The sequence below is a fragment of the Panthera uncia genome (assembly GCF_023721935.1).
Source record: "Panthera uncia isolate 11264 chromosome C1 unlocalized genomic scaffold, Puncia_PCG_1.0 HiC_scaffold_3, whole genome shotgun sequence".
Lineage (NCBI taxonomy): Eukaryota > Metazoa > Chordata > Mammalia > Carnivora > Felidae > Panthera > Panthera uncia.
In genome coordinates this window covers 86,137,293-86,158,170 of record NW_026057584.1, presented here as the reverse complement: position 1 = coordinate 86,158,170, position 20,878 = coordinate 86,137,293, and the positions used below count along the sequence as shown (strand labels likewise).

The 20,878-nt window shown below is 34.9% G+C and overlaps 1 protein-coding gene across 1 annotated transcript in view; it reads left to right on the top strand.

Moving 5' to 3' along the window:
- The window catches only part of KYNU (kynureninase), a 115,906-nt gene that overhangs the window by 27,938 nt on the left and 67,090 nt on the right, over positions 1 to 20,878 (top strand). The window contains exons 4-8 of the mRNA XM_049615675.1: positions 3,495 to 3,577; positions 12,002 to 12,063; positions 13,860 to 13,931; positions 15,189 to 15,263; positions 17,811 to 17,957. Of these exons, the coding sequence (XP_049471632.1) occupies positions 3,495 to 3,577; positions 12,002 to 12,063; positions 13,860 to 13,931; positions 15,189 to 15,263; positions 17,811 to 17,957 (439 nt within the window). The remainder of the gene's footprint in view (positions 1 to 3,494; positions 3,578 to 12,001; positions 12,064 to 13,859; positions 13,932 to 15,188; positions 15,264 to 17,810; positions 17,958 to 20,878) is intronic.

Sequence of the window (20,878 nt, the reverse complement as noted above, 5' to 3'; positions counted from 1 at the left end):
ATGGCTGTGGCCTCAGCTGATTGTCTGGGGAAGGGTCGGAGTCCTGTTAACGCAGGTCCCTGGGCGTCTGAACGGGTGAGCGGGAGGTTACTCAAGGGGTAGAGGCGTGGTCTAGGTGAAGGGCACAGAACAAGATGGAGTTGGCCGGCGTAGGCCCGCCCTTTCAGTGGCAAGAAAAAAAAGTGAACACCAAAAAAAATTGGTGACATTTGAGATCTTATATATCATTTTAAGAGGGGAAGAGGAGGAAAATGTAGGCCACATAGAGGAGAATAAATTATTTTTAGGAAGGATGTAAAGCACTTAGAAGAATAAATGGGAGACCTGAGAGTTTGTGACAAAGTCATCTGGGTGTGGTGTTGACTTGTAGGCTCCTCTCTGGAACAAGAGTTAATCTTCCCTGGTTGATGAAATTCCTGGGGAAGGATTGATGATAGTTGAGTTCCCTTGGAGGACCTGTCTTTAGGCAGATGGGGGAATTCAGAGGAATCTAGTCCCTGCACCTGCTGTTCATCAGGTGCCTTCAGCTCAAGGTATTCTTTATGCCAAAGAGGCATATTTTAGTGTGGCATAGTCTGCCAGCCTTCAGCATGAATAAGAAAGTACATGGAATTACATGTTACAAAGATTTTCCTGACATCTGTGTTGGCCAATCATTAATGTCTTATTTATTTACTTACTCATGGGCGGGGCTGGGAGGAGCTTTAAAAAGCTGGGCTAATTTTTATTTTGTAGGATGGTTAAAGCATGGTCCTATTTCAAAGAGGATCCACTATTAACTTCCTAATAGGCTTTTACGTCCTGAGATCTAATTTCGTGAGCAGATAGCACTCCATAGACATCTCAGAGAGCACCTCACTCAGGGGGAATGATTTATGCCTCAATGGGGAGTGAACTGTTTGCCACGCTCTTTTCCTTTCCAGCACTTGTAAAAGAACATTCCAACTGTGCTGCAAGTATTTTAGGCAGTTTTGAATGAGAGCAATATCATCGTTTTCTCTGATACATATGTTTAAACTTGCACTGTAATCTACATCAACTCTTTATAAAGACAGGCCACTTTAGTTGGACTTTATTGGGGTAACAACTTCCTAAATACATTTCACTACCCCAGGCTAGTAGACTGACAAAATGAAGAAGCAGACTCTGTGTGTGATATTTTAAAGGGAGGGAGATGGCAAATGCATTGCAAGAAGAAACATACTCTTAAAGATTATTGCCTCGGTGTCTACCAGAGTGAGAAGTAGGTGGCATAATATTCTGAGATATAAATTCTCTGAGGCAGAACATAGAATTTTACTACCTAAATGTAATAAGATGTATTGTGCTATCAGCAAGGCCATGGAGCTCTGTGTGATTAAAATAAAAAAGGATCCAAGTATCTGCCTTTAACTACCATTTAATGATAATGATTTTTGTCTTTAGCATTTATATTGGAAGTCAAGAAGAGGCAAGCTGCAGGCTATCTAATAATAATATGAATAATAATAGCTAGCAATTGCCCTTCTCTTCCTCCTCAGTTCTTACAGTCTCTGTTTATCCTCAAAGAAAGTCCTCTTCCCTCGTGTCAGTTTATACGGTAATCAAAATATTAGTTTAAAAACTGCATTGTAACCCACATGCCCAAGAAGGGAGTTGTAGCATTAGATTTACGTTAGGGAATAGTCAGAAAAGGGGTGTTACATGTTATTCCATTGCAATCCTTTAAGGTACATATTGCCACCCATTTACTTTTGCTTTTACAGGCCTTATTAGCTTCTTTTTTTTTTTTTTTTAACGTTTATTTATTTTTGAGACAGAGAGAGACAGAGCATGAACGGGGGAGGGTCAGAGAGAGGGAGACACAGAATCTGAAACAGGCTCCAGGCTCTGAGCTGTCAGCACAGAGCCCGACGCGGGGCTCGAACTCACTGACCGCGAGATCATGACCTGAGCTGAAGTCGGCAGCTCAACCCACTGAGCCACCCAGGCGCCCCCTTATTAGCTTCTAATACATATAGTGTCATAACCAGTGGTGACCTGGAATTGGCTGTGACCAGGCAATGAAAACCAGTCATTAAATATTCAGGAATTTTGTGGATGCCAAGAAATGGACCACAGGGAATATTCACACCGTCAAATCAACAAAAGCTAAAAACAGGGGTCCTTTCCTCTTGTTACCTCACTGCTCTTTCAGGGAGGAAAAAAAAATTCCCCATATCCTTCTGAATTCTTAGCTGAGACCCCTATAATAAAAGATCAGCAAGAGAAAAAAAACCCACATTTATTAGCATGTATACCTTACACACATGGGAGACACGTGCGAGGGGAAAAGAACTCCTCGCAATGACTTAGAATTCAGGCTTAAATCCTATCTTAATAGGGAAAGAGGAGGAGGATAAGAGGAGAGGCCACAGAGGAGAGAATATGTGATTTTCAGGAAAGATGAAAGAGCCCTTAGGAGAATAGATAAAAGATAGAATAGATCGTGACAAAGCCCAACTGGATGTGGTGTTGACTTCTACTCCCCTTTCCTGTGACAAGAGTCAATCTTTTCTGGTTGATGAAACTCCCAGGGAGGGGATTGATGACAGCCGAATTCCTTTTGGGGATCTGTCTTCAGGCAGATAAGGGAGTTCAGGGACAACCTCTCCCTGTATTAGCAGTTTTTTTTTTTTAAGCCTGCAGCTCAAGATAATCAATACACCACAGCGACATGTTTCGGGGGGACATATTCTGCCCCCCTTCACCTCTGAGAGCAGGTTTACCACGTCACCACTGCCAGCTCACTGGATTTCAAGCATAGATCCAGGCACAGACTGCACTACACAAAACATACATGCTTATGCCTTTCCTACAACTTTATGCAGTCTTTAGATTCCTAAAGAATTAAGGACAGTCTAATTCAGAGTTCCCTAAGGCACAAGTTTGAAACAGCACATGAAGTCACTCCCCACCTTGATTCTTTGTTTCAATTCCTTTCTGTGTATTTCAAAAGTATTTGCCTTCCTCATGTAATGGAAACTTCTTGAAAGTTAAAGTTCTCTTAGGCATTTTGTGTTTTGTCATTATGCCTAACGGGGATATTTACTTACTAGAAGAATAAAATTGAGCTATAATATGGTAGATGTAATTGCTAGAAAACAGGTCAAGATACAGTGTTTGCTTTGATTATTGCCAAGTTTATTTATCTACTTAAAATGTCATCATGAGTGTAGTCATGTTATATACACTCTTATTTAGTTTACAGATTGTAGCTGTATTTAAAAACTGAATTCGTAATCATTTTAATCTTTAGCCTCAAAAAATAGTAGCTATGTTTTAGTGTAGATACTACTTACTATATGCTTACAGGTATACAAGTAGAATGTTCAAATAGTTTTGAAATTTTCAAAATAAAAAAGAAAAAGGAACATCTTAGATGCTAAAATAGACAAAAAAAATGGAATAGTACATGGGCAGTCTCAAGTATCCTCCAACAAACTAATAACGTTTATGTCCCTTTCCAATTTCAGGGGAGCCTATGGTCACGAGATAGGGAAACGTCCTTGGATTACAGGAGATGAGACTATTTTAGGCCTTATGAATGACATTGTAGGTAAGTACAAAATGGATTTTTCCCAAAAGAATCATAAAGGCATTACCATTTAGATATAAACCTAGATTATAAAGTAAAAATTTTATTGAAGAACATCCTGATTTTCTATTTTAACCCAGTAAGGTAAAGAGTGAGGATACCTTTGAGACGTGGTGGCTATAGAGAACATAACTGGGTTATTTAGTACAGAAGTAAAATAGTTTATTATTTTTTCTTGTGTATTTTAACAGTAACATTTACTCTCCAATAAAAAACACATGCATTGTATTTATTTGTAATTAAATAAATCTCATAAAAATCAACTTAAATTTTCTAATACTTCATTATACATGATAAAGTAAACACTAACCTTTACATGCTAAAATCCTAAAATGCCAAGCAGGGTTTGGCTTGTTTCAGTTTTTTTTTTTTTTTTTTTTTTTAATTTTTTTTTTAGCGTTTATTTATTTTTGAGACAGAGAGAGACACAGAGCGTGAACAGGGGAGGGGCAGAGAGAGAGGGAGACACAGAATCTGAAACAGGCTCCAGGCTCCGAGCTGTCAGCACAGAGCCCGACGCGGGGCTCGAACTCACGGACCGCGAGATCATGACCCGAGCCGAAGTCGGACGCCCAACCGACCGAGCCACCCAGGCGCCCCTGGCTTGTTTCAGTTTGATCCATGGTGATAAACTTCAGGTTAATCTGAGAATTATTAGAAATAATACGGTTGATGCTGTTCTTTGGTTTATGTGTTTCCTAAAATGAGTTGTATGTACTCTAGGTAATATTCAAGGAAAGTTTTAGATGGTGAATATGTTAACATTTTGAAAAAAAGTTATTTAATGGGTGGGGGGGCGCCTGGGTGGGTCAGTCAGCTGAGCATCTGACTTTAGCTCAGGTCATCTCCTGATTCACAAGTTTGAGCCCCTCATCAGGCTCTGTGCTGACAGCTCAGAGCCTGGAGCCTGCTTCAGATTCTGTGTCTCCCTCTCTCTCTGCCCTTGCCCTGTTCGTGCTCTGTCTCTTTCTCTCTCAAAAATAAACAAAATTTTAAAAAAATTAAAATATTTAATTGGGTTAAATATTCAGCATTGCTTGAAATCTTGTATGATATTTACGGCATTGAACAAAAAATTAATGATATTTAAACAATTGGAGTGCTATTATTTGGAACTATTTGGAGGAAACCTCAAACTTTCATAATGCCTTTTCAAACCTCACTCCTCTACAGACAAGTATAAAAATATCTTTATTGCCTCATTCCAATTGTATCTTGGTCAGGGATCAGAAAACCAAAGCAATGTGAGCTGGGACAAAGTAGAATTAGAGTGAAGAAAGTAAGACTTACACCTGAAAGAATTATGGCAATTGGCACACCATGTAAACCTGAGGAATAGTTTGTTCAAAAAATAATTATTGAGCCTCTGCTGTGTGTCTGTCAGGATTTGTGATAGGCACTGAGGACAAATGGTGAGTAAGTAAAAGAGTGAGTCAGAATACTCAACACCCTTATCCCATGAGGTATCCTCATGGGACTCCCATTAAAGGAAGATACCAAAAAAAAAAGTAAAATTAATATATATATACATAATCTATACATAACACAAAGAAATACAAAACAAAACAAAACAAACATTGGGACTAGTGCTTCAAAACAGAGGTAATTTCCAGTTAAGGATAGAGGACTGAACATGCATTTAAGTCTTTTTACTGAATTCTCACTAAACAACCTGTAATGAAATTTAAAAAAATAAATAAAAAAGTGTAAACCCTGAAGAACAAATAGAATAGCAAAGGAGATTATAGCAACATTTTGGGAGTTGGATAGCAGGTGGACAAATGGTAACTGCTTTTGCAAAATAAAATTAAATTAACCAAATCTTAATCTCTCAATGGCAAAAAATGGAAAGCCACCTGCTTTACATGCAGAGCCTTCAAAAGTTTGGGAATTACGATAAGCATCTCTAAAAGTGTGAGTAAAATAGGATGAAAACAGAGAGATGTGTTGTAAGTCTGTTTAAAATTCAGTTAGAATGCCAGCTCCCTTTGCCCACTCCATGCTGTCAGGTGAGTCCTCCCCCCGGGGACTGCTGGGTGAGTCTCTGGCGAAGGGAAAAGCAGGTTCCAAAGGGAGGATATGTATACTATATTACTCTGCTCAGGCTGCCATAACAAAATACCATAGACTGGGTGGTTTAAACAACAGACATTTTCTCACAGTTCAAGACAGAGGCCAGAAGTCCAAGATCCAAGCATTGGTTTCTGGTTGGACTCTCTTCCTGGCTTGTGTGTGGCTGCCTTTTGTGTCCTCCTCAGTTGGCCTTTCCTCTGTGCACACTCATTGAGAAAGAGATCTCTGGTGTCTCTCTTCTTGTAGGGACATCAGTCCTGTTGGGTTAAGACCTCACCTTTATGACTTCATTTAAACTTTATTACCTCCTTTAGGCCCTGTCTCCAAATACAGTCACACTGGAGGTTAAGGCCTGAACATAGGAATTTCAGCAGGACACAGTTTAGTCTGTAACAAATTCCTTGGTGAAGACAGAAGAGTTAAATAAATGTTTACCTGCCTCTGTTCTAACTTAGCATCCAGTATCTATGCAGGAAACTACTAACGTCTTCTCTGTGATATTTGGACAACCTAAAGATTCTGACATGAGTTTTCCCAATACAGTGGCTCAATAGGGTCACCTTACAGCAAACCCCATCACATGCACAGTGGAAAAGACACTCATGTGTGATGTAGCCCAAATTACCAGACTTCTAAGGAAAATCTATTTTTAGTTTTGTGTTAAATAGTGTTACATATTCATAAAGTTGAAAACAAATAGAAGGGTTGCAAGCAAAAGCAAGTGCTATTTCCTACTAGCCATTGTTGAGTAATCATTATACCATATACATTTCTGTTTTATGTGGTTATATTATAGGATCAGAATATTGACTTCTTATTTAAAATAACAGATTTAAGTACAAACTGAAAGGGATCCCTTCTATTCCTAACACATAGAAATGATAGGAAAAACATTAGATTTACAGACTTATAGCAGCACTAAAAAAAAAAAAAAAATCAATAGAAATCTCTATAGACCAGAAATACCTCAGCTGCTCAACAAAGTAGCAGTTGGAAGCCTGGAAACACAGTTTGGAGGCAGCACAAGGAGACAGGCTGAGTGTTCAGGGCTTGAATCCAGACCTTTGCAAGGAGCCCTGGGGTGAATCTGCATAGCTCTCAATGCCTGAGGCTGGGACCCATGGGCAGAATATTGGTCAGCCAGGGCAGGTATGAAAACCTAACATCTCCTACCAGACCAATCAGGTCCTTGAGAACACAGAGCACTTGATCAGGTGTCAGCATTATCCAGAGGAGTGTATATTCTGATGGAGGAAAGTCCTTGATTATATTTAAGGATGTGTTAAATCGTTGTTTAATAATGCTTCCATATGGGTTCATTTTTTTAAGAAGCTAATTATATTCATTCAAATGTCTAACATAGAAATAAAAAAAAAAAAAAACCTGAAGAAATCCTGGATTAATTTGACCTGAGCATATATGTTTTCTTTAGCTGTGGATTGTTTTTTTTCTTTATGAGGTTTGCTTTCAGAACATAAACTGCATTCTAATCCTGTTGTTTTGTGCTTAATATTTATCATCCTCTAAAGACAAGTTAGGATATTTATATACAGGCCAGGCAAGTGGGAAGGTAATATTATTTTGTGAGATTTATTTATGAATCCAATAAACCCTGCAAAAAGATTTCCTTTGACCATTTAAAAGTTTATAGCTCTGTTGAAACTTATTAAATATGCGAGTATTTTGTTGCCCAGCAAATGCATCAGAACAATCACTGAAATTTTAAACGAGCCACCTCTCATTACAATTACTAAGGAAAATGAAAAAAAAAAAGCCCACTAACTAGTCAGATTTATTTAGACAAGTAAAAGGATTGAATGTATTAAAAAATTAAATATATATATTTATCAACTCTACTTTTATGGATTTTTCTGTGTCTTTGAAATACCATACAAAGTTATCACACATATGGGACAAACTTCTTTGTTTTTTGTGGTTTTGTCCTTAATGTTGTATTAACTGAATTACAGACAGTTGATCCTAATGATATGGGTTGTAAAAGATAACAATTACTTCTTGAAATGAGCACAGTCACGTTTGTAGACATGGAGCTCAAGAAACATTATGTATTTTGTTTATAGATATATGATTGTTAGTATATATCATAAGTATTATATATAATAAGTATATATAATAAATGATTTACATAAGGTAGAGATAGTCTTATTGAAGTCTCAAGCCTCATATGACAAATACGTTGTAAAATTTCTTTTGAAATGTCAGTGAATGAAGGTGATCTTTAGTTTAATTGTGATTTTATTACCTGTCTGTTTTGTTCTCTACAATTTGTGTTTTATCAGGAAAATATTTCTACTATTTCTTATTGACCAAAGGAATATGAATTGACTGTGTCTACAAATGTGTATTATAAATGATATTTTAAAAACTTGGTACTTTTTTAAAAAAAGTTTTAGTCACTATTATCCTTCAATTTTCTTTACTTTTTTCAGTTGTGTATATTAGAGAAATGGTTCTTAAGACAAGTTGAAAAATGAATAAGTTCACACTGTTTGTTTTATTAGGAATAGATCATTTTAGAAAATGTTTTTACATATATTTGTATTTATCTTGTTTGTTGCAAATCCCACCCAGGTTCCCTTTTTGCCTGGATTCCTAGGAAATTCTGAGAAAATTTGACTGAATTGGAAGTAACAAAAACATTTAACAGTTTTTGTTTGTTTCTCATCTGCATATATTGTACTCTAATGCTATTTTTTATAATGCTCCCTCACTTTGTAACCAAAGAAACCTCAAATCCTGGTTGGAAGTAGATGTTGTATAAATCATGAAATAATTAAAATAATTATATGGTAAGCACAGTAAAGAGCAGCAGAAGTCAAATTTATTTTTGCTAGTTGCCCAGCTACCTAAATGTGTCATGAGCAAACAGACAAGTTGTATAGTTGGGGCAATGATGGAATCTTCCAGGTTCTTAAAACCACAGCCTTTATTTCACCATAAAATCTCCCTAAAAGAAGTAGCAGGAGGGTAATAAAAATTATTACGTGTACAAATTGATAGAGTAGTTGGAGAGGAGGAGGAGACAATTAGCACCTATATTTTTTCATAGACATAGAAAAGAATTCCAATTTCAGTTGAGCAGAAAAACTATTAATAAAACATTTTATATGGAGCCAACAATTTTGCAAAACATGGAGTAAATTCCCCTTATAATTAATGTCATATTATCAAGATGCTAGAAATAGAATTGCTGAAGAATATTATTAGTATTATTATTAAGCCTTCTCTTCCCTGGGTGCATAAAAATCACAAAGGGCTAGATACATGCATTTCAGCTTATAAAAATGTTGTAATGTGGACATAAATTTGCTTTATGAAACTCACGGTTGACCCTCTGAGAAGCAATAATCCCTGGAAGCTGTCTCCAGTTACAAATCCTTAACCATGCACTAGCTACCTACAGAGGCAGCAGGAATTTACCACTTGAAACACAGAATGGAAAGTTCTGAGAGTGAGCCTAACTACAAACCTTATAAATAAGCAAATCCACAATAACATTTGCATCTGCTTAATAAATTATACAGAACATGGATGGCAGGTAGGAGATCCATCATGAATCCTCTTATTAAACACTAACCAGCTGGGGGCCCTATCATCTTCTCTGGGCAAAATATTTGAAATTAAACTAAAATTAGAAACATGCAGAGAAACGTTGGTAATGAACATCAGCCTCCTATATTTGACTTACAGGGAGTTGATAATGTATGTAGACAATGCTTCCCAATGTAATCTTGAAACTTTCTTTTTTTCTAAGAGAGGGTGATCTTCCAAAGTAAAGATTTTCAAATCTTGATAAGCTTTCAGGAAGTTTAAAAATGTTTCTACCCTGCAATGCAGATAGTTCTTGATGTGTCAACATTAATTCAAAAAAAGCTCTTAGGAAAAAGAAAAAGAACAAGGAAAACCATCTTGAAAGAATTTCAGTTTGTTTAATTTTTTAAAATTTTCTTACGGCATGATGATGATACTGAAATATCTTAGAAGAACAACTGTTGGTTTCAGAAATGCAATTTTAATCGAAAGATAGGTCAAATAGGTAAATTTTCCTTTAAAAATATGCTAAAAAAGTCTGATTTGTGGTCCTTTGATGTTAAGAACCCTTGATTCTTCAGTGCTTTTAGGTTATATTTGAAATAAACATTTCCATTAATGTTCTGAAACTTTAATATTTGCACCGTCCTCACATATACCTGCATACATATGCACACACATTAAATAGACTGTCTCCTTCACAAAGTTCACTAGCAGGTGAGGAGATCTTTTTTGTGGAGTACTTGGTTGAATTTGGAGTGTTCTAAGATGAGATAATTTTTGTGCATCCTGACAGATAAATTATTCAAGGCAGTGAGGGATTATTTACAAAGAATTGATCCAACCATTAGTATGCCATTGAAAGTGGGGGCTGGGGTGGGCTGGAAGCAGGGTCAAGTATATGTCTACATTAATTGTGCCTAGCACAAACGGTTCATTACATTCTTTACCAAAAAAAAAAAATTAGGTTATCCACAATGAACACTGTATTGTTTAGAGGACTAAAATTTTCAAGAAATCTACAGTCATTTTAATCAGAGTGTAATTGTTAAGCAAAAATAGGATGTCTAAACTTCATCAGAAAGTCTCCCTCCCTTCCTGCCTCTTCTATTTCTTTGTTTTCATTTTGTGGTAACTAACTTATTGAATTCTTTTTTCTTCTCATTACATTCTTTCAGATGCTTCTGTATCTATGAAATCTCCTCTCTCTTTATACTACTTTTCCTTCCTTTTCTCCTTTCACTTTTCCTGCCAAAATATTTTTTGAAATAAATGGTTTTCAGAAACGATGCATGTAATTAGCTTCAGAGAATTAAAGATAATATTACGTTAGATATCTTAGATAATGTTTTGTTTTAGAAATAACAGGAAAAAGTCATACCATAATGCAAAGAAACAAATATAGTAAAGCTGGCAGCATTTATCTTACATATTTCCAAGGGATTTTCATATTGTAGGAGAAGACATATGCCACTATATGCAACATAAGGTTATCATATTCATATCTATCTTGTATGTCTAGGACAAATTTTATTTAGTGCTAGGAATGTAGAATGAGATTGGTCTCACTGACTCTTGACTTCAGACACTGTTCACCTTAACAAATGACCAGTGATATTTCTCTAACCAATTGTTTACCAACCTTGCACATCAAATGATCAAATGGAGAAATCTATCTGCTAAATGCAACATAAAGTTTTTCTTGACTAGATGACTGTGTTGAAATATAAATTTCTAAGTTATAAACTTATTTCTAGTGGCCTCTCCTCAAGTGAATTTATCCTAAAATCTATCTATAAATTAGATTAATTATTGTACTTTTTGTCTCTTCTTTTAAAATGGAACTCTAACAGAAATATCTCTTTGGATATGAAATATGGGATTTGTATTGTACATGTTCTCTAACACCTGATACAGCTTTACAAACATTAAGTCACCCATTTTTGTCAGTGGTGGTTAAATAGATTTTTCCTATTCCACAGGTCTAATTGCTTTTAAGAGACATCATAAGAACTAAAAATAAGGAAGTATTATTATTGTTGTTGTATTACTCTGAGTTCTTAAGTATCCAATATATGTTTTGTCTCTGGGTCTATTTCTAGCATTCAAACCCTCCTTACTAAGAATGAGATCAGATTATGATTGTGTAGTGGATATATTAATTTTGTTCTCCACCAGATGATACCTATCTATATTAATTATCTTGTATCTTGGTGTGTATGAATAAATCCCAGAGCTATTTAGGTCTTTGTATTTTGCTTCCTAGCTCTTTTGTCTTATAAACTACTATATGTCTCACTGCAATAACAGTGAATTATGTTTGGCAAACTAGCTGTCTTTATTAAAGTTGCGTTTTAATTGGACATTTGAAACAACCAGCTTTAAACCTGTGATTGGCCTTGATTTCTTTCGAGATACACTTACCACAAAAATGTACTCTGTGGGAATTTGGTAAACTACCTGATAATAGGATAAATCATTTTTAGTTTACAGGAAAAAGCAAATGCTTCATTATTTTGTTGCTATTATTTACTATATCAAAAAGTAAATATAATTTTAGCTAGCTATGTGCATGAGTCCAGATATCATTTGGCAAAATGAGTCAAGCGGGAAAACTTCCATTTCTTTGTGATGACACATCAAATATGTCCTTATCTCTAAAAGCATTAAGGATGAAGGAGCAAAGCCTTCCTACTTTGTTTTTCCAAGTAACTTTAGCATGAATAGAAAAATCTAAATTATGATATGTTTACTCTGCAGGAGCCAATGAGAAAGAAATAGCACTAATGAATGGTTTGACTGTTAATTTACATCTTCTACTGGTAAGTTTCCTTTCCCACCAATGTTTAGTATACACTCATTTGTAGAATCTGACATTTTTCTATCTTTAATTCATGAGCATCTGGTGGTTTACTTATTTAAAAATAAGTTGTGAGGTTATTTTCATTTTTACCAGGAAATGCTGGACTATGATAGAAAGGCTTCTTCATAATCATGGGAGAGTTGACTCTTGCTAAGAGCTTTAAAATGATGAACAGTTCTTATCTCAGAACATAAGGAATAAAAGTCACAGTGGGTTAAAAGCAAAACTGCTTGCAAGCACACAAAACAATGATGTACAAATGCCAGCAAACACTGAGGTTTTCAGAAAGAGTTTTCCAGTATGCTGGACGTTAGCAGGGTGGGATTATGGATCAGTTATGTTTTTGTAGATTAATTTTGGAGGAGTAGGTTAAAAAAGAATTAAAAAATAAAACTGCTGGGAGAAAAGGGATCTAATACCTTAAATGAGTTACTGTATTTAAAGTGTTTCATACTGGGGCGCCTGGGTGGCGCAGTCGGTTAAGCGTCCGACTTCAGCCAGGTCACGATCTCGCGGTCCGTGAGTTCGAGCCCCGCGTCAGGCTCTGGGCTGATGGCTCGGAGCCTGGAGCCTGTTTCTGATTCTGTGTCTCCCTCTCTCTCTGCCCCTCCCCCGTTCATGCTCTGTCTCTCTCTGTCCCAAAAATAAATTAAAAATGTTGAAAAAAATTAAAAAAAAAAATAAAGTGTTTCATACTGCCTAAGTACTTAATGAATATGTATACCTTACGATGTCAAATATATTCTTGATTTGGAATATGGTGCCTATAGTAACTGCTTGAGGCTTTGAAAAATATTTTCATTTTTAAGCAAGTTTTTGGAAACATGTCTATGTAACCAAGGTGCACAATGACTGTATTAATATTTTATTTTAATGAAATGAAGAAATGATTATGAAATATCCCCAGAGGGACATGTTCATGAATTATGTTAAACATGATGGTAAATAGCATAGTTTTAAGTCAGACGCCCTGGGGTTTGATTCTTAGCTAAGTAACTTAATGTCTGTTTGACCTTGGACAAGATTTTAGTGATTTCTAAATCTTCATTTTCTCCTTGGTGAAAATGAGAACAAGAGTACCTATCTTGCAGGTATACACAAGGGTGAAATGTGATATGTGAAAATTGCTTTAGCACTTGGCCAATGATTAACACTGAGTTAACAGCAGCAATCATTCCATTGCTATTGTTGTTATTGTTATCTTCTAGGAACTGTGGGGGGAAAAGAAAGGCCCCCCTGAACAAATAAGCCACTTCTCCCTGGTGCCTCTAAAATGCCAAATGTCTCATGTCAGGCCTGAGGTACTTTTAGTTGGACCTAAAATAAAATCTCATAAAATCATAAAGCAGTGGAAATATTATGTACCAGAAACCAAATCAACAGCCTAAGATAAATCAATGTAAATAAGATTTATATAGAACATGATATTTCAGCCTCATGATAGAGAAATCACCATTAAAAGCACTAGGAATACAATTTATCAATTAAAATTTAGGTAAAGTTTGAAAATTTGTTTTTATCTGATTCACATTGTCTCCCAAATTTGCTTTTCCATTGATAAATGTAATGAACCAATACCTTTATCTTTTTTGTAATTCATTGGAAATAAGGCTAATTGGCAAAGGTACCCTTGATAGACATGCAGATGTGTAATTAAGTAATGCTGGAGATGTGTAATTAAGTAATGTGGTATACAGTGAACACAGGTATAAATTGTGCATTAATGCTTTTCTCAATAAATCCATTTCATTGCAGCTATCATTTTTTAAGCCTACACCAAAACGGTATAAGATTCTTTTGGAAGCCAAAGCCTTCCCTTCAGATCATGTAAGGATTCTTCAAATTATATTTATATTCTTTCTACTCTTCCTAGAGGTGCACACCATTTGCCTGCTTTGAATGTTTATTCACTAATCTCTTTCAAGTAACCTTACAATAAAAACATCTGTCAAGTGCTTTTGATTAGGCATTTTTAAAATATAGAATGTAGCTTTTTTTTTTTCCTTCTGTTCAAGTAAAACATGTGTTAGGGGAGGAAAGGATTGAATGGGAACATTGATTTATTAGTCTTTTTAAAAACATTGAGTGAACTGCTGGTTTAAATCAAGTGCAGTTATAAATGTTTTATTAACTCTTGTTGCTGTTTTATTTTATGAAATCAAATCAATACATACCCCAGTGCTTACCCCTTCAGCTACATAGAATAAGGATATAAACTTGTATTTGTCGATAGCATGCTAGCATAATTATTGCTGCTTTATTATTGAAAAAAATATTTATTAAAGATTAAAATTTTTTTTTGTTGTTCATTAAATCTTGCTACTTTAAGAAATTTGATTGTTCCAGACAGAGACACAACTAAAAGTGTATTGCGTGTTTCAGATTTAGTGCTAGACAAATTTGATTTCTGTCTTTCTGTTATCACTGCTAACTATTCTAACCCACATCTTGTAATTTTAAGTCATTTAATCATATTAATAGCCATTACTTCACTAAAAAGGATGAAAACCCTAATATTAATTATTGCTTAATAATTATATATTATTGACATTATTAATCAAATTAATAGCCATTACTTCACTAAAAAGGATGAAAACCCTGATATTGAGAAAAATTCAGGATCCCTGTAATTTCCTGTTCCCATTCATATCCTGTAGGCTCAGGGAAGGGAAATTTCTGATCTTTCCTTTTATTAGTTACTCTTTTTAGGGTAAAGCCTTTCTTTTTAGGGTAAGCCCTTTTTATACTCTAGTTCAAACATAGCAAGTCCACAGTACTCACTCTGGTTATTTTGTAAGCTCCATTTTTGACTTAAGTTAGGTGACAAAACATCTTCTAAAAACCACTTGGAACACCCTAAAGTCTAGATGAAAAATGTAGTGCTTCAAGGAATGTTCAGATTCCTGTGTATAAACTATATTAAGCAGTTCTTCTCTGATGTGTTCTGTTTAGTCACTTTTAACCTTGACCTTAAAGTTAATGTAATAGTGTGCTTTTATTGTCATTTTATTATCTCTTTTTGGAGTTATTTTAATGTATTTCTGTGCATTGGACTTGATTTAATAAATCATTCTTCTTTTCCAGTATGCTGTTGAGTCACAGCTTCAACTACATGGACTTAACATTGAGAAGAGTATGCGGATTGTAAAGCCAAGAGAGGTATGAGAGAAAGATAAATAAATATTCATTATGCTTCTATTTGGGATTGATTTTTTTCTTCAGTGTCCTCAAAAGTTTATTATCTTCATTACTTTAATAGAACTTTCAAGAAAATATAAAAGACCTATACTTCTGTTACTGTTAGCTAATTTTGCTTACAATGGAGAATTAACTCAGAAGTGTATTTATTTTCATGTTTCAAGGGATAGTCATGTTACAAGCAAACTATTTTCCTTTGAATACCACTAGAGTCTCATTTTCTTCAGTGCGATGGAAAGGATGGCAAATTACATATATCATTTTCAGTTTCAAGCTCCATAGCTTATGGATGCCTTTAAAATGATATTTGTTGAAATATCTCTTTTTACTCTAAGTATCAGATGTTGTCCTTTGTGCTTGACTCAAAGCGGGTGTAAAGAGGGATATGGTTTAGTGGAAAGGACTTGGGCTTTTCAGCCTGGCTAATACACTCCACAGAAATCCCAGACCCATCAACTTATCGGGCAAGGGACTTTGAGATAGTTACTTTATCTCTCTGCAATACCTTCATATTTAAACAGGTAACAAAGGAAACACATAATCAGGTTTGACATATGTTTACGATCTAAAATACTGTGCACTTTACATTAATAGAGATGTATGTAAGGCTAAGTTGCACAGACTTTGACATATGAACCTTGTAGCTTGTGTAATTTGGCATCAAGAGATCTACACAGAATAAATGGTAGGTCTCACAAATGATGCTCCCAGGCTCTTAAGCCAATGTTGAACAATTATTTCTTTCAATCCGGAATACTTTGAGAAATTAAAATCTACTCCATTTAGTTCTATTTGCCAACATGCAATAGATTAATGGAATAGAAAGTTCTCATACCTGTGACAGCATATCTATTTCATACCTCATATAAAAATTGCTAATTTCTACTAAAAATGAATATAGCCACTAATTTACCAGACGTTTTAATGTTAAGAGAGACAAGTGTTGTGGAACCTCATGAGTTAATCATAATCTTGGGAGCATTCTTTAGCATTACGAGATCAGAGAAATTCAACATCAGAGAGAACCACATTCTGCCATTAAAAAATATATTTCTTATTTGCTTTATACTGAATCCTCAAATATATAGATTGTTAATATATAATACTTTTATTAATCTTCTTTTTGAAATTATGGTGGACAAATATATTAGATTCTTCCCAGAAAAAGGTTTTGGATTACCATGCTATTAATTTTACTTAGAATTTTTCTTACAATTACTGAAATCATTCTTTTTACATATAAAGTATACATCAGTTAACAATTTAGAGATTTCAGCATTGATACCATTTTTATAGATTTCAATTTTGTAAACAAGTTCCAAGCTTCTAGTAGAAATTAAAGTGTGTGCTGTATTTGTGATATATATGTGCCTAACATGGGAATAGTAATGGACAAATAGCAACAGTTACCAAAAATTAAAACAACTGAAGGAAAATTTATGAATACCTTAAGGAGTTTCCCTCAGATATTAATGGAGTTAATTATACTTTGACTTCAAAACTATGTCAGATTTAGCACAGTAGAAAATTCATAAAAACTTTATGAATGATTAAGAATGATTAGGACAAGTAGATACTTTGTATTTATTTAGCTGATTTCTTTTTGCTCAAGTTGTTTGCAAGACCAAATCTAAATTAATTAGCCATTTTCTCTAAGTAAGCAATAATTAGTCTTAGCTGGAGAGAAGTAGGGAAAACTAACCTTGATAATATTGACTTTTATTGATATTTCCCTTCATTTTTGGATCTTGATCCTTAGATTAATGTGGAGGAGAGTTTCTCCTTAAAGTAAGAGAAAATATTGATTAGGTTATATTCAGATGAAAGATCTATAAGGATTTTTTATCCTGGAAAAAATACTGTGATAGGTTGATAAATGAAATAATAATTTTCAAGAAATTTTCGCCATTTAATATTTCATGGACTTCTAGTACTTTCTGATATTTTACTGGATGGGAAGGAGGAGAAAACAATTCGTAGGTATGGAGATATTGAAGATTAATTGAAAAACTGAAGAAAAAACTCAAGTGAGTAGGGTTTTGCGAAGACTTTACTTTATAAACATTTTTTTATTATTTTATTATCATTTCTTATAACAAAAACCATACAAAAATTCTGCTCTCTTGTCAGATTTTTGAAGACCATTAATCTGAAAAAAAAAATTGTCTTTGATTGTTCTTAGGTGGGAAAAGTTCAAGGTGAATTTTATTTTTTTTTATGTTTATTTGTTTTGAGAAAGAGCCTGCATACTCACAGATGTAGGAGAGGGGTAGAGAGAGAGAGGGAGAGAGAGAGAGAATTTGAAGAATGCTCCACACTCAGTGCAGAGCCTATCATGGGGCTTGATCCCAGGACCATGAGATCATGACCTGAGCCAAAGTCAAGAGTCTGACGCTTAACTGATTGAGCCACCAGGTGCTCCATCAAAGTGAATTTTAGATTGGAAAATTTGAAGTGATAAATTTATTATTGTGGATTTGGTGTAATTTGTGTCTAACTTGACTTTAGGGGGAAGAAACATTGAGAACAGAGGATATCCTTGAAGTAATTGAAAAGGAAGGAGACTCAATTGCAGTGATCCTGTTCAGTGGGGTACATTTTTACACTGGACAGCTCTTTAATATACCTGCCATCACAAAAGCTGGACAAGCAAAGGTATGCACATCATTTTCTCCTTCCCACATTGCCCAAAAAAGTCACTCTACTGAGAAGTATGCTAACTGCACATTGTAGTGAAATCTTTTTGTTTGCACCCATGTAAAATTATTTCAACAGTTAAAAGCAAAACAAAACAACACAGTAAGTCTTACATTAAAAAAAAAAAAATCTGTAGTCTTTTGCTTGAGGCATCTCTTTTTAAACCTCTTTTTGTCACTTCTATGACCTCACTTCCTTACTACCTTCTGCTCTCCCTCTAATCAGTAAGACAGGTGAGGTTTCTGCATGCAGGTGATGTCATTTGTACTGAGTTACGCCATCACCAGGCACCAGACAGAATACTTCAGAAAATAACTGCATATGCCAAGATTGTTCGAAACACAACCCTACTACTTTGTCATGCTATAACTCATTCTAAATATAACTCAGTTCTCACTTAACCCTAGGTGCTCAAAGAAAGGGAGATGCAGAATAAAAGTTAACAGTCGATTTTTACACAGTGTACTTTTAAAAAGCCACTTTGTTCTTAAGAATGTTGAGAAATTATTATCCTGCCAATAATGAGAATTTTTCCATTCATATTACTAAATCACACTTAAATTGCTTACTATTTTGAAACTGCATCTTTTTATATAAGTGTTTGTAAAAAAGTGTTTTTAGTGTTTGTTTGCCTGAAAAAGGAAATCAGAGGATCAATGTTCAACAGTTACAATTTGTATTTAAAATCCTTACATAACAGTTCTATGTGATTCAGCAATGAAATTATGCATTTAAAAAGGTGACAATCGAATTTTCTTCTGAACATTAACAAGTTATGGGATTAATATATGTGTGAGGTCTAGTTAATATATTCAGTTATTGAAGCTAATGAATAGAACTAATGAAAAGAAATTTAGCACCGTTATCCGCCGTCTCTAGGAATTTCCAACCACGGCTTCCAACTGGTTTGATGGATAACTGTGAAGGTGGTGCATTACGAAAGATATAAAGATAATGTCTTCTTAATTTAGGCTTTAAATGTTAAACACCAAAATAAAGAGAGGTCAATAAAAAATTATATTTTTCAGTGCTATGCGAGTAACCAGCAGTCCCTGATCCCCTTAGTGTACATGCATGTCTCATTAACCTTCATTGAAATGAGGCAGGAAGATAGAGGAGAAAGACCACGGGCTTTGGAATCACAGTCTGAGCTTTAAACCTTAACTAGGTCATTTAATTGTTATATGATCTCAGGCAAATCACTTGACTTTTCTGAGCCTCTTTCACAAGTGTTAATTTGGGACAACAGGACCCACTTCATAAATCCAGTGTTGAGAAGGAAGAATGTAAAGTATCCACTGTATTGCACACATTCCACTGTTTAGTTAGGGAACCCTCGCACCTTCTACTGACCTCAACAAATACAAACCTATGGAAGGTGGCTCAGATATATATTTTCTTTTATTTCCCATTTAAAAGCAAAATAAATTTGTTTGCTTAGGTGCCACAGGTAATTCTCATTCTTAACTACTTTGGTTGCTAAAACCGTTCTCTTGGTATTTTTCAGGCTTTCTTTTACTTAAAAAGTATAATAAATGCCTGCCACATGAAATTCTCATTGAGCTTTCAGTCAAATGAAGGTAGGAATGAGCAGTTCCATCTAAATGTAACTGCACAGAAGTGACAGAGACTATGCGAGTGAAATGGTGACAGAGTAGACTTCAATTTATCCATTATCAAAATTATTCTAACACTCATTTATACTCTTTCTTGCTAGACAATTTCCCACATTCCCAATGGATGTTGAGAAAAGTTATTTGAAATGTACACTTACATAGCTCTCTTGGGTGGTCTATGAAGATAAAGCTGAAGACAAAGGCAGAGAGAAAATTAAAGGTGTCAGTCAAAAATGAGTTAGGAAATCCTGGGGAAAAAAATGGCATAAAAGAGTCACTGTGAGAAATGGCTAAATAAGATTTAAAAAAGAAGAAAGTTTCCAGAAATGAAGTATGGCAGGAACCAAAATGATCTTGGGATGGAACAATGAAAGTCAACAAGAATAGTTTTTATTTCAAAATCATGTGAAAGGGAAGTGGGGACAGGAATTGCACATATACCAAAATGAGCACACATCATAAATAAGTGGCTTGTTGAGTTATTCTGAACCCTTATAATCATCATCCACTTTAAGAAACTTCTAGAACATTTATGCCACTCAGAATTCTTAGTTGTGCCTTTTTCCAAAGGTCCCACCAAAGGTATCACTCCTGACTTGTAGCCATTCATATTAACTTTGTCCATCTATAAACATGTTAATATGTCCTCTTTTGTATCTGTCTTATTTGCTCACTATTATGTTTCTGAAATTCACTCGTGTTGTATGTAACAGTAATTTTGTGGAGATTTTTGGTAGCAGTAGTTTTGTTTTTCTTTTCATTTCAGTATATTGTTATAGTGTATGAAATAGATCACAATATTTTTGTTTTCCATTCTTTTTTTAAAAAAACTTTTTTTTAATGTTTATTCATTTTTGAAAGACCGAGAGAGACAGAGCACAAACAGGGTTGGGATGGAGAGAGAGGGGGACACAGAATCTGAAGCAGGCTCCAGGCTCCCAGCTGTCAGCACAGAGCCCAACACAGGGCTCTAACTCACGAACTGTGAGATCATGACCTGAGCCAAAGTCGGACACAACCAACTGAGCCACCCAGGTGCCCCTGTTTTCCATTCTAATCAGGACAGATATTTGCAGTTTATTTCTACTTGAGGGCTATTGCAATAAATGCTATTCTGAACATTCTCGTATATTTTTTTAGGTAATCATTCACACCGATTTCTGTTAAGTATATATACTTAGAATTGAAAATCTTGGAAATAAGGTATACATATGTTCCATCCTAATCAATACAACCAACTTTCCAAAGGGTTGTATCAATTTG